Source organism: Gavialis gangeticus, unplaced genomic scaffold, assembly GCF_001723915.1.
Source record: "Gavialis gangeticus isolate Ggan-Ray unplaced genomic scaffold, GavGan_comp1, whole genome shotgun sequence".
Classification (NCBI taxonomy): domain Eukaryota; kingdom Metazoa; phylum Chordata; order Crocodylia; family Gavialidae; genus Gavialis; species Gavialis gangeticus.
The window spans coordinates 49,514,647-49,527,705 of record NW_017729024.1 but is presented as its reverse complement, the minus strand read 5'-3'; the positions used below and the strand labels follow the sequence as shown (position 1 = coordinate 49,527,705).

General features: G+C 41.5%; 1 protein-coding gene across 1 annotated transcript in view; it reads left to right on the top strand.

Annotated features, from left to right (window-relative positions):
* GRIN3A (glutamate ionotropic receptor NMDA type subunit 3A) overlaps window positions 1-13,059 on the top strand; it is a 160,988-nt gene that overhangs the window by 121,078 nt on the left and 26,851 nt on the right. Inside the window, exon 7 of the mRNA XM_019518201.1 lies at window positions 6,156-6,307. Coding sequence (XP_019373746.1) covers window positions 6,156-6,307 — 152 coding nt within the window. The remainder of the gene's footprint in view (window positions 1-6,155; window positions 6,308-13,059) is intronic.

The window sequence follows — 13,059 nt, the reverse complement described above, 5'->3', positions numbered from 1 at the left end:
CCCCCCCACACACCCCCTTCACAACACCCTCACAAAACCCACACCCCCACACCTGTCCACAAACCCCAAACCCATGCCCCTACACCTTCACAAATCCCCCCACAACCTCCAATACACATCCACACCCCTTCACAAACCCCACACCCATCAAAACCCCACACCCCCCCACAAATCCCACACCCCTTCACAACTTCCCCACAAATTCCATACCCATCCACAAACCTACATCCCCCCCCACACCTTCACAAATCCCTCCATGCACACACATACCCTACACCCACCCTCCAACCATACAAAGTATCTGCATATATTTCTAAAGAAGGTTCAAATAATGTTATATTTAATCTGTAATAAAAAATAAAAAAAAATTAATTGTGAGTTTTCCTACACATAATTTTGAGTTTTTCTGTGCATCTTTCCCAGGGGTGTAACTAACTTAGCTCCTGAAACAGTTTCTACTCAAGCTAGCTGTTGGTAACTCAAGTGATCCCACTTTGTGCTCCCTGCTTCACAAGTTCACTCCACTCACACATCAAAATAGGTTCCCATCATTTCAGTTCAAGCAAAGTTTCAATGAAAGCCAAAGCTTGATTTAAAAATCACAACTTCATTCTATTCAACAACCAGATTTCCCAGTATATTAATAGTGACACAAAGCTTCAAAGGCAGCCAGAAAGATGTAAGCAATAGACTTCACCACTGAAGAACATGTTAGCAGCCATATTAGATGTTGGGATTCACTTTTCTGATGGATGGTCAAACAAAACGATTTCCCTCTTTCCTCTCCCCCACTTCCTTCCAAAAACAATCAAACTTGTCACCATATTTTAAGGCAAAGTGACCTTTACCAGAACTGGCAAAACTCAGATTCAGGTGTTCCACATTAATTATTCCATCTAAGGGCAGAAAAGGCAGCAACTTTAAGCTACAGCTGAAAATTTCTTATTGCACTTTCTGTTGGTTGTTCCTATTTCATACTACACTACTTCAGTGGAAAGCAATTCATTTTCCCTCTTCCCAACTCCCCCACAACACACACAGACAGAATGGGTTATAATGATTTGCCCATCAACCCATAAATTTAAACAGAATTGAGCTGCTATTTGAGAATGATTAGTTCCACTGATATATCTGCATGCTTGCCAAACCTCAAAGCCTCTAAAGTTAAAAAGAAAACTTTTAGGAAACTTTCCTGTAGCATCAAACTTAACCAAACAAGTATAGTTAAGCCTGTGTACATAGCTGATTTTTTCCTGTGATCAAACTGAAAAAGTGACAATAAAAAAAAATTCCAATATACTGGGAAATCCGGTTGTGGAATAGAATGAATTAGTGATTTTTAAACCTGAAATAGTCTTTTCTGTATGAATATGAATTTTCATTTCTACCTGGGAGATATTTTACAATCTTTGCACTCTCCTATGCCTGAGGAAGGATGTATGTACCCGAAAGCTTGACAATAAAGCCTTTTTTGCACCTATCCAGTTGGTCTAATAAACAATATCACCTCCCCAAGAGTTCTGATTACTTTTGCCTGCAGATCAACATGGCTGCAACCTGTCCCAGTCTTTTCTTTCAACTTTTCTTAATAAAACCAAGCGGACTGAAAAAAAAAAGTTTCAAGTAAAACAAAATGTTTTTTCTTTGGACAAAATAAATACAGAGATAAATTCACAACCCCCCCTTTTCCCTGTAATTCTGATACTCATCCAGATGGTGAGTGTGGGTTTAGCTACTTCCTTTGCCTGAGTGGGCTTGAATCCACACCTTTGCCAACTTGAAAAAAAAAGTGCCCCAACAACCAGACTGCCTAGTATTCTGGAGTGGAGTTTTATTCTCCACTGAAGCTATTTCACTTACCTACTTAATTAAACACTGAGCCAGACAGAGAGAGAGTTAGGGCATCTTCCTTGGACATAGGACATGTGTATTCAATTTTCTTGAGTCAGAAGATGTGAATCTAGGTCTTCCACATTCTGAGCAAGTGCCCTAACTACTGAGATATTAGTTTAAAACAGATCCACCACCTCCTCCTCTTGCATTGTACCACAAGTCCTTTGTTCCTTTGCTTTGATTACAAATGCCCAAACACAACACATTTCAGAAACATTGAAACAATTTTATTTTTTTTAAAAACATTTTCTTTTGGACTGAAACTTTTCATCAAGTTTAACCTCAGTTTGTTAAGTTTCAGCTATCCAAATATTATACTCTTGGTGAATAAATAATTCACAGGAAAAAAATGCAATAGCTCTTCTTTTGACATAGATTACACACATGAACAGTGTGCATCCCCGGCAGCTGAGGGGGCACAGTGGCAATGGGAGCGCGGTGGCAGTAAGCAAGAGAGCTCTCGCAGATGCCTCCGGTACTGTCAGCAGTGGGGGAGGGGGATGGTGAGCACCAACCAAGGGTCGGCAACCACCCACAGCTGCCAACAGTACAGGAGGCATCTGCGGGAGCTCCCCCGCTTACTGCCACTGCGCTGCTTTTGCAACCACCCACAGCTGCTGCCAGCAACGTTGGCCAGTGGGGATCGCGGACCACCCACAGACACCGCCGGCCATGTCAGTGGTGGGGTGGCAAGCAGCAACCACTTGCAGGCAGCACCCTCAGTGTCGCAGCACCTTTTTGCAGGGGTACACCGTGACACTCAGGGGGTATGCATGCACCTGAGTGCACCCCCTACACATCACCTATTATTACACATGTTACTTTGTGCTGGACTTTCTGTTTTTCCATACATGTATTTCCAGTCTGAATAATTTTTATTTTGGATTAAAGAGTAATAAACAATTCTTCTCTCCCCCAGAAAAATTATTGAAAAATAAGACAGTCTTTTTTTCTCATAGAGCTCTGCTATAGAAGCTGCAGCACTTTGAGAACAAAGTAATATCAACTCAATCATGTATAAGCTCTTACAACAATAGAACTTTATAGAGACAACATTCCCATTTAAAAAATGGGGAAACTGAGCCACAAAGTGATGAACTGAATGGCCAAGGTCACCCAACAAACCAACAGTAGAGCCAAAGATAAAACTCAAGTCTCTCAAGTCCAAGTCAATGCTCTGTCTTCTGCCTACAGGCAGTTTTTAGAAATTTGAGTTGTAATACACAAAAAGGCAAAGACACTATTAACCTCATAGCTGTGTATGCCAAAGGGTTGCCTGCCTTTGCTAAGTAGCAGGACACTGGTGCCGCAATCTGCCTCCCAGTTTTCAGTTCATGTCTTCCATCTTTGTCCCTGAACTGGTTTGGTACAATCCTTGTCAAAGCAGGCTCCTATTTCAGATGTGGACAAACTAAAACCAAATGTGCCAAAATGGTAGATACAAAGTAACTAGCAAACTTTCTACTGGTGGATTAGGAGTTGTTTATATGATGACACATTTAATATGTGCAACTACATGTTTTAAGTGTGAAAATTTGCTTCTTAAGCCTCCCCATTGTCCCTAAAAATGAGGTTTTGGTTTTGGCTTTCTAATTGTGGCAGTCAGTACTCATAGAACCTGATTTTCATTTATGCCAAGGCCCTTTTACAGCACCCTGAAAGAGCAAGAAAAAGAGATAGCGAAATGGATGTAAACTATATTTATGTCCTTTTAAAGTTCCTGTATGCTGCCAAAGGATTGTGAAAGAGTCTCAGTGTCCGCGCCTACGTGCAGTAGTGTTCCATGGCAGAAAGCATGATGCAATGCTACTGTGCAATAGTCTTGAGCTACCGCACAGTCAGCATCACAAAACAGCCATTTGGCAGCGATATTGCACAGTAACTCTGGTTACTGCACAGTCATTTAGTACTTGCAGTACTTACATAAGTACTAAATGACTGCACAATAATGACTGTGCAGTCAGCGCCTCATGTAGACGCAGCCAGTGTTAACGGAAAGCATGCTTACCAAGTACTGATATACAATAGAATATGCACCTGTGAGATATATATGCTTTCCAATCGAGACATATATAGGGCTATGTCCCCTTTTTTACTAATGCCAACTTCCACTGTGATACACTATAAAGATACCTGAAAGTAGGCATCATTAGCTCACTATTCAAGGTCCTTCTGTACTGCCAGAGTGGTGTAAAAGGGCCTAGTGAGAATCAGGTCTGCAGTGAATACATAAAACAGGCAGAGGTGGACCTAGGGGAGGTGCTGTGGTACAGTTGCATTCCCCTCCCCTCCTCTTTTATTCTTGTTCTGCCCAAATATAAAAAAACCCATCTGCCTGGCAATGGCAGTGGCATTTCTATTCAGGCAACACTGAGGGATTCAGTAGAATTCATGGTTCATTGTAATCTACTTGATTCCTGTGAATCTCGCTTTGCTTCACAGATGTTAATGATCTTCTCTTCTTTTTACTGGTCTTCATGTTTCAGTATTCAAATTATCCTTTCTTTGCCAATTTTGCTTTTTGTTAGCCATTCCTGGTAATGCCTCTTTTCTATTGCACAGACTTGCAGACTGTTTTTAACTCTAGCTAAAAACTTTAACTCAAGTATGGTAATATTAACTCACGTGTAGAAATGACTGACAGTGAAGTATTAGAGGCACTGGCAAGACAATCAGGAAGGCTATATTTTGTTTTATAAATCTGAATGAAAGATGTACATTTAACTATAATGACTACAGGATTAATGAAATGCTATCTCCAGACTATGGATGCTTACACAAATTACATTTTTTTTTGCATGATCAGGCCCCTAAAAGTGCTCTACAGCCATGACATAACACATGTGCACAACTGCAGAGCACTTTTAAAGTGGCCAATTGTGTGAAAAATTAACCCTTGTCAAAGCAGTTATTAGGTGAAGATGCTACAGAACAGAAAGACTTAGGGAACACACTTTTGGGGGGGCTGTGAGGTGAGGGGGGCTCCTTTCCCCCAACCCCCATCCAAGCTCCTTAAGAGCAGCTGCAGCAGCTGCTGGCTCAGCTTTGCCATTGCCAGAGCTGGGGGGTGGGGGGGATCTGAGTGAAATGGAGCCCCCTTGCCTTGCAGTTCCCCCCTACTCCCCCCTCCTGGATATTGGGGGGAAGCCAGGGGCAGGCCCATGAGATGAGACAGGGCTCCCTCCCTCCACCTGGGCCTCTTGACAGCGGCAACAGCAGCAGCCAATTCATCTTTGCCCTCCCCCCGCCCCCCCCAGCTCTGGCCAGAGTGGAATAGATCCTTCCTTGTCTCACAGGCCCAGCCTGGCTCCCCCCAATACCCCAGCCAGAGTAGCTGGGGGGCGGAGGCAGTGAGGTGAGGGGGCTTTGTTCCATCCCCCACTCCAGCTCCAATCAGGCAAAGCCCAGCTGGCACTTGCATGCTGCTCCCTTCCACTCCCCAGCCCTCTCCCACTGACAGCCAGAGTTAGGGGGGTGGGGTAGTGAGAGGGGTGGTGCAGCAGCCTCCAAGGAGTGCCCCCACCTGCTGGCCAGGAGGGCCCATGCAGCCAGGCTTGCACCCCACTGAACCAACAGGTAAACATCTATTGGGTCAGGGGGGCTGTAACTCATGGCACCATGTATAAAGTGCCATGAGTTAGAGCGTGGCCCCTAAACATCTGTTGGCAGCCTACGTTTCTCTAGTTTGTTGTGGGTTTTTTTAAACTTTATATATAATCTAGCAAATTAGTGCACATTCTAATACATATATATTTATTTTTGCTTTGATTTTAACTTGAAAAACATAGTGCTAAAGTCCTAGCATATTAGTAAAGCTTCTAGCTTATGTTTAAGTGCAGAACATTGTGTGTTGTTCTATGTGACAATGTGTCACACCATCTGTACCCTCCTTTTCAAAATATTAGATCTGCCCATGAAAAGAGGTAGTATTTCTAAAACCAGTCAGAGGACCTATGCATGCAGGTTGCGATATCATCACATTGAACTTTTTGGGTCTCTAATTTTGTATAATGTGTGTGAAGTTTCTGCCTTTCCTTCCCTGAATAGCTGAGAGAGAATAAATGCCATTATGTACTGCAAAATTTCCTTTGTGTTTGGGCCCCTTCATTCTGTTCATGAGCAAGCACACAAGAGTTGGACCTGATTTTTGGAAGCCTGATCACTAGCTGTGCTATACTACTACCTAAGGGGAATATGTTTATAGTAATTACTCTTGAGTAGCCAAACAAAAAAACCTAGCTGTGTACTGTATTTTCTCCTAGGATATGGGATTGGCCTTCCTCCAAACTCTCCACTGACCTCAAATATATCTGAGCTGATAAGCCAGTACAAGTCCCATGGCTTCATGGATGTGCTACATGACAAGTGGTACAAGGTAGTACCATGTGGAAAAAGGAGTTTTGCTGTCACTGAGGTAAGCAGCGCATTTAGCGGTCACGGAACTGACTGCATCTGATTTTTGCTCTGATTGATTATTATTGAGTTTCATGAATGTTCACAGACATAACAGAGAGAAGCCCCCACCAGGAAGAGCTTATGTTTTAAGCAGAGCAGTAACCTTACAAGCAATGATTAGTACTGCCCGGTGGGACACAGAACAAAGCACAAAGATAACAGCAATAAGGTTATGCAGTTACTTTGTCTGATGATGCTCACATCCAAGGTTTTAGTATTAGATATTAGAGCAGAATGCAGCATTAAATGTTACAGCAAGTGTTTAGCAAAACAACAACCTGGCTCTCTGACAGATGTTTTATAGTTGCAGATGCACATCACTAAATTGGATCTATTTAGTGTACTTGTAGGGTGACTAACAGTAACTAGCACAAGGGATATTGGAGGAAAAAGAACAGAGATAGTGGGAGTCTGGTTTATTAATATAACTGTGCCTGTAACTCAGAGAATAATACTTTCTATAAGGAAAACAAAAGTACCAATTAATTATTCATACCTACAATGGACTGGAACTTTTGAAAAAAAGAAGAAGTTTTATGTTGGTGTTGTAAGAACAAACTGGATGCATAGATATTTTTGCTAAATTTAACGACCAACGTATTTTGAGGCTGCCCTCGCATAAACTGGTATAACTTCACTGAAGCCAACAGAACTAGCCCAGTTCACACCAACTGAGAATACTGTCCATCATTTGTAAAATAAAAGGTCACTTACGTAGACCAGATGGTTTTCTTCTGAACAGCGGTGGTTTTCTTCAGGATTAAAGTTTATCTAGGAAAAATATTCAGATCCTAAAGGAACCTGAAATGCTTTCAGCTTAAACATTTAGGATGTGATTTTGCATTCTATCTGCAAATGCAGTAAACTTCTACAAACTTCATTCCCAGGCATGTGAAGCATGCATTCAGAAGTTTACTATTCTCTCCTCTCACCAGATTCAATCCCCTCAACCAACTCCCATCATTACCTGGGAAAATGGAAGAGTGACCATAATATTCTATGAGAGAGGCTCATTTTCAGGATTTCTACTCCAGTTTTGCAAAGCCAAAAGATTCAGAGAAGCCTCTAAACTCCATGATTCCAACGCTAAAACAGTCAACGTGCTGGAAGATTATCTGTCACTAATCATAAGCATTTTCTAAAGACCAGCCCAAACAACAACCCTAAGGTGAACATCCTCAAGGTTGGGGACGTGTAGCTCTGAATTGTATTAAAGCTTCATGCTTTATTCCTGTCAATGCAAAGCTACTTACATTGTTTTTAATTGAAAAAAATTAATTTTTCCACCATAAACTTCTCCCTGTACTTCTGTGATCTTTAATGTTCACCAAATGATGAACATTTCAGGAAAATACATGCTTTTAAAAATGCTTATTCAAGACCATTTCTGATCCAGCCTCTCTGGAGACTATAACATCCAAAAGAGAAACATTCTTGGGGAGATGCCAATTTTTAATGTACCATATCTGCTCATGACAGCCCATGACCTCTTATTACTTTACATTTTGAAACACTGCTCTGTTGAATTAATGGTGGGCAATGGCTGTTAATTTCTACAAATGCTGTATAACTTAAAAATTGTACAATGCAAGGTACCAACTTGTCATGTCAATACTTTCCTATAAAACAGTGAATTGGCTTGTTAAAGCTTTTGCATTTTAAAGTAGGACAGAAAGGTCACAGATATATTTAGCAAGTATCTTTCGCGGCAGCTCTTTGGAAACCATCTCACAAAAGTGTAGGCCAAAGTTTGTTCTGAATCCAAATATGGAATTCCTTGAAGAACGAGATCATAATGGGAGGAAGCTTCATAAAAATGGCTAAGAGACTCTGTAGTTCTGTGGCTCTCAGCAACACGGGCCTTTTTCTGCATCACCTAGGCTAAAGCTTGAATATAGTAAACCCAAGGAATAGGGAGTTTCAAGTTTCTCCTCACAATTTCTTTAACAATTCTCTTAACAACAAATTTGATTAACTGGATGATCAATTGACTAAATCAAAGAATCCCTAAATTCTGTCAGTCTCCCATTTTCCCCTAGCCGGCTTCCCATTAGAGTCCACTAGGGGGCAGTAATCCACATCACCATGACTCGGGTCTATTCAGACACACTGGTACCTCTGCAAATGGAGTTCAATCTTATTTTTTCCCCATTATTCCACACCTAGTTCATACCTTGCAAAACACAGGACCTAGCTACTCTTCTGATGTACAGTAGCTGGAATATAACTAATGTCCATAAGATCCTCAACTTCATTTTGAAAGCTTGTATGATGGAAGGGTGCAGGATACCCAGGATCTCTTTTAGAAATGCAGTACTAGTGGGCAGCTAGCTTTGACTTTTGAAACAATAGCTGCATAAGGCAAGGACTTCTTAGGGTTATATATTTTATTGAACCAATTATGTAGCTGGGATAGTTAGTTAAACAAGCTTTTGAGCGGAAGACATTCTTAGGTCTCTGATTATAGGAAGCAAGACATAGCAAGTGAAGAAAAGCATAGGGGAAGGGACTGAGAGAAACACTCAGGTGTAGCAGACAATTAGCAGAACTCACCAAGCTCATTATTTAAAGTTATTATATAGACTAGCTTCCATGCATGAAAAAAATGTTGATTACAAGTATTCCCTACTGCCACCCACGGATGTTCTTTACATCCAACCAAAAGAACTCCCAATCCCTCATGATCCCAGCAATTCGAGGATGAATGTTTTAGTCAGGTACAGGCAGAAGCAGAGATTTCACAAGAAATAAAGTTGTATGATCTTCACCATGCCCACCTGCAGCATATTAGATGAATGCGCATGGACTGGAAGTAAATGAAGCACAAAGAACTGCATCATTACCACGAACGTTTTATTCAGCCAGCTCAGTTCCAAGATTTGGCTTTTATCTAGAGAGATGCATCCAAGCCATCAAATTCAGATGCTTGGATGCCAAAATTGTAAACATCATCCAAATTTTAAACATCATCCAAATTTGTCAAACCTGGGATTATGACTCCTGCTGACTTTCAGATCTACTTCCCCTCCACCCCCCAGAAGCAATATTTGAGGTCATTTCTCAGACTTTTGAAATGGTCTCTAAAAACTTGGAATATTTAAGAGTGCCACGGTGCTGCTTAGGGAAGCTGAAGAGAAGACACTCAAATTTCACTGCTCTCTGGGCTTCATTTAAAGGATGACATAAAATAAATATTATTTGATGTCTTTTTTTGTCAAAGAGAAGAGTTTCAGGGAAGCTGTTAAGAGAAGTCGTACTGGTCTTTAATCTTTCCCCAGAAGACATGCATGGATAGAACAAGAGGTTAAAAGCTTAAGCGTATAAATGCCAGAACAGAGACATCTAGTGGCTGTAACATTAAAAGTCGCACAGACTTTTTGGTAAAGAAATACCCTTAACACCCTGCTTTGTACATGCTGCTTGCATTCAATAAGCGGGGAAGAAAAGCAAACAAAGTATTGATGCAGAATGGAGGAAAAGCCAATCTGATATTTGAAGATATCAAGAAAGAATAAACAGGAAAAGCACAACACCATTTTGCAGGCATTCTTCCAGTTATAACCACAATGAAAAATGCGAAGATAAAAAGGGAAAATTGCTCCCCCGCAGCCTCCATTTACACTGTACCATTGTGCTTAATCCAAAGCCCCACTGAAGTTGACTGGAGTCCTTTAACCTTTGTGGGTTGTGGCCCAAATTCTATATGTAATTAGGATCCCCTCATGTAGAAGAGACCTCTGCTCCCTCCTACTGATATCAACCCTATTGGATCACTGGTCCTATGGTAACCAACAGCTCTGACTACAACCATGTGAGGCATGAAGAAATTACAGGATTATCAAAGCATTCATAGTATTCTAATGGCTTGCCAAAAACACAAATGGTACAGATAAAAGGGACAAATATCTTAAAAAATTCTCTCCTATTCAAAAGAATGTGCTTTTTGCGAGCACACAGTTTTGTTGTGCTCACAACTTTCTAGTGTTTCTCTCCTGTGAACAGTTACGTACATATGCGTCACTGGTGTTACTGGAGCTGCAGAGCCAGCTGCTTTTCAGACCCCCTGTAGATTCCTACAGCTTGAGCACAGTGTTCAGGCTTAGCTTTCACCTGCCTCCAAGGATGGGATTCTGCCATGCAGCCACACTGGGGCTAGGCCTGTCACTGCTGCCTCCCTTTATCTGCTAACCTCCCCCGCTAACGCCGCAGCCACAACTGAGTTTGCCACCTATAATAAGCCCTTCTTCTCCAGGAGCCTCTAACTCATGCACTGGTTTAAGTGATTCGAAAACAACTTCTTCAAAGATACAAAGCAAGCAGAGAGACCGGTGAGAGGCACAAACATACTATACTGCTGCTTCTTATGTATGCTGTATCCTTTCCTTGCCTTTTTTTTTTTTGAACACTAAACCCAGATTTCCCTACCCTTGGACCATGTAGATGCGTCTTGTCTGTGCATCTGCCAGAGACTCATTTTCAGTTGCTGCTACCTGCTCTCCTATCTCCTTCTCTAGGTCAAAATCTTTAAAGTTTCAATGTTTTAGTTTTGAATTGGGAAAAATAAATCTTGCTGGCCTCAGAGTAACTAAGCTGAGGCATTACCCAGGTAATAGCTTCCCCATTATTTCCTTAGGGACATTTGGTATTTTCTCTGGCTCCATCTTATCGATCAGAAGGCAGGTAGACACGCACCTTTATAGACTAATTTCATAGATTAACTTATTAGTGACACTGTTGCCTTTCCTGCTTGTTCTCCCCCAATAGCCCCCTCTGATTTAATCCCATGTAGTCCAATAAAGAATATTACTTTACAAACTAAGTCCAACAAAGGATACTTACCTCATGATTTTTGCTTCTAGGGCAATATTAAATAAGCACAGGTGCACATAATATTAATAAAAAAACCCCCATAGACAATTCCCTTATTTTCCAGATAGTAAGGCCTCTTACTTATCATTTTTTTATACCCAAGTGCTGGAATTTTCCTTCAAGACAAACTTTTACCGTAGTTTCTATTACACAAGGCTTTGAGCTGTGAAAAATGCTTTCACGTGGCTTCAACTTCAGTTGCAATTTGCCCAGTTTGTGCTTTGATGACTAATTCAAAGCTCTGGCCACATTTTTTGAATTGTTGCCAATTTTTTTAAGTAAAGCCCTATGTCTCGAAGATCTGAGGTGATCTATTGCTCCATGTGAATACAAAGTGTGCTTGCAGCTCCCAGAGAAAGCCACGGGAAAGCTTTGAGCAGAGTGAGAATCATCCCGATCAGTGGAAAAGAAAGTGTGTGTCATGGCAGACTGCTGGGTTTCATGTGGTTCTAATTATTACCCTCCTCCATATTATATAAGGGAAATAAGCCAAGAACATAATTAGTTCATACAGAGCAGGTACACATGAAGATTGCAAATGGTTTCTCCTTCCCTTCCCCTGATGGTCCACACAGAGCTAAAATGCAGCATCTATGGTATCAGAAAAGTGGCAACAAGAGTCATCAGCAGAAGGAAGACACTGCTCATACAAATTCTCCATTCTCCAGGTGTGAATTCAGCTAGCCTGGGTGCAGTCTATCCTGCTGAAAAGCATCGGCCTTTGATAAACAGGATGTTATTCACCCTGAGAGCTAGGAAATTGCCTTGTGATAGCCTGTGCAAGGCTTCATATTTTTCTATATCTGTTTTGATGAACGTGTGGTTTGCTAGGCATTGCACCTGTTGACAAAGAGTAATGGCTTTAAAACGGGGATATATGCAAGTGAAATATTGATCAATATAGCCTGTGAACTAATGAAATATCCGTCTTCCTATTCTGCCATTGCTCCTGTAGGCTTTAACTAGTTCTTACACACCTGCCACTCCTGTACTTTTGAAGATTCATTTCTCTTGAGATTTATTTCAAGAGCCTTCTTCTTACTCATCATTCTTTTCTACTCTGACACTGGAAAATGTTATTTTCTGTGACAGAGCTGCCTTCCAGTTCCTTCCATCTCCATCAAGTGCCTTGATCATTTTAAATTGCATTTGCAAACAGAGCTGTCTTGAAAAAATGATGAGCCACATGAGGCCTAGAAAAGTTGCCTCACCCTGAGATGCAGGGGTGGAGAAACTCAGAGGGAAGTTCCTTGGAAGGCCAGAGGATGGTAAAGTTTTTTCCTCCTTTACCTTTGTGAATACTAGAAAGATGTTACACAATCAGCTCCAGCTAACTCCAAAAGATCTTTCTTGAAAAAACTGCTGTTCAGAAACTTTTGTAAATGGCTGTATTGGGTTGCATTGCTTGATACAGTCATTGGTAAGGGTTGGCTTATGTGACTTGCTCTTCATTAATCACTAATTATGGGAAAATTAATGAGCCTATTATCTCAGTAGGCTTGAGTCCAAATTTGCCTAGGCAGCAATTAAGTTTGAGAGTTTTATTGTCACCTTGAACAAATTTTTCTATGTTGCAAAAATCATATCTGCTGAGCATGACACGTCGTGCTACAGCAAGGGTTCTGCGCATTTGCTCTTTTGTGAAGCAGGAGTTGGCTACCAAGGGTTTGTTTCCTTGAATCTGGCATTAGTGGCATGACTTCCTTTCATTTGGATCAGGGCTGTGTCCACCTTCCAATCAGTCAGGGGCTGCACACCCTGAGGGTTGCACCAGTGGAGGCTGGAGACTATGTGGGCTGCACCAAGGCAAGTCACAAGCCACCCCAACCCCCCCCCCCCAGC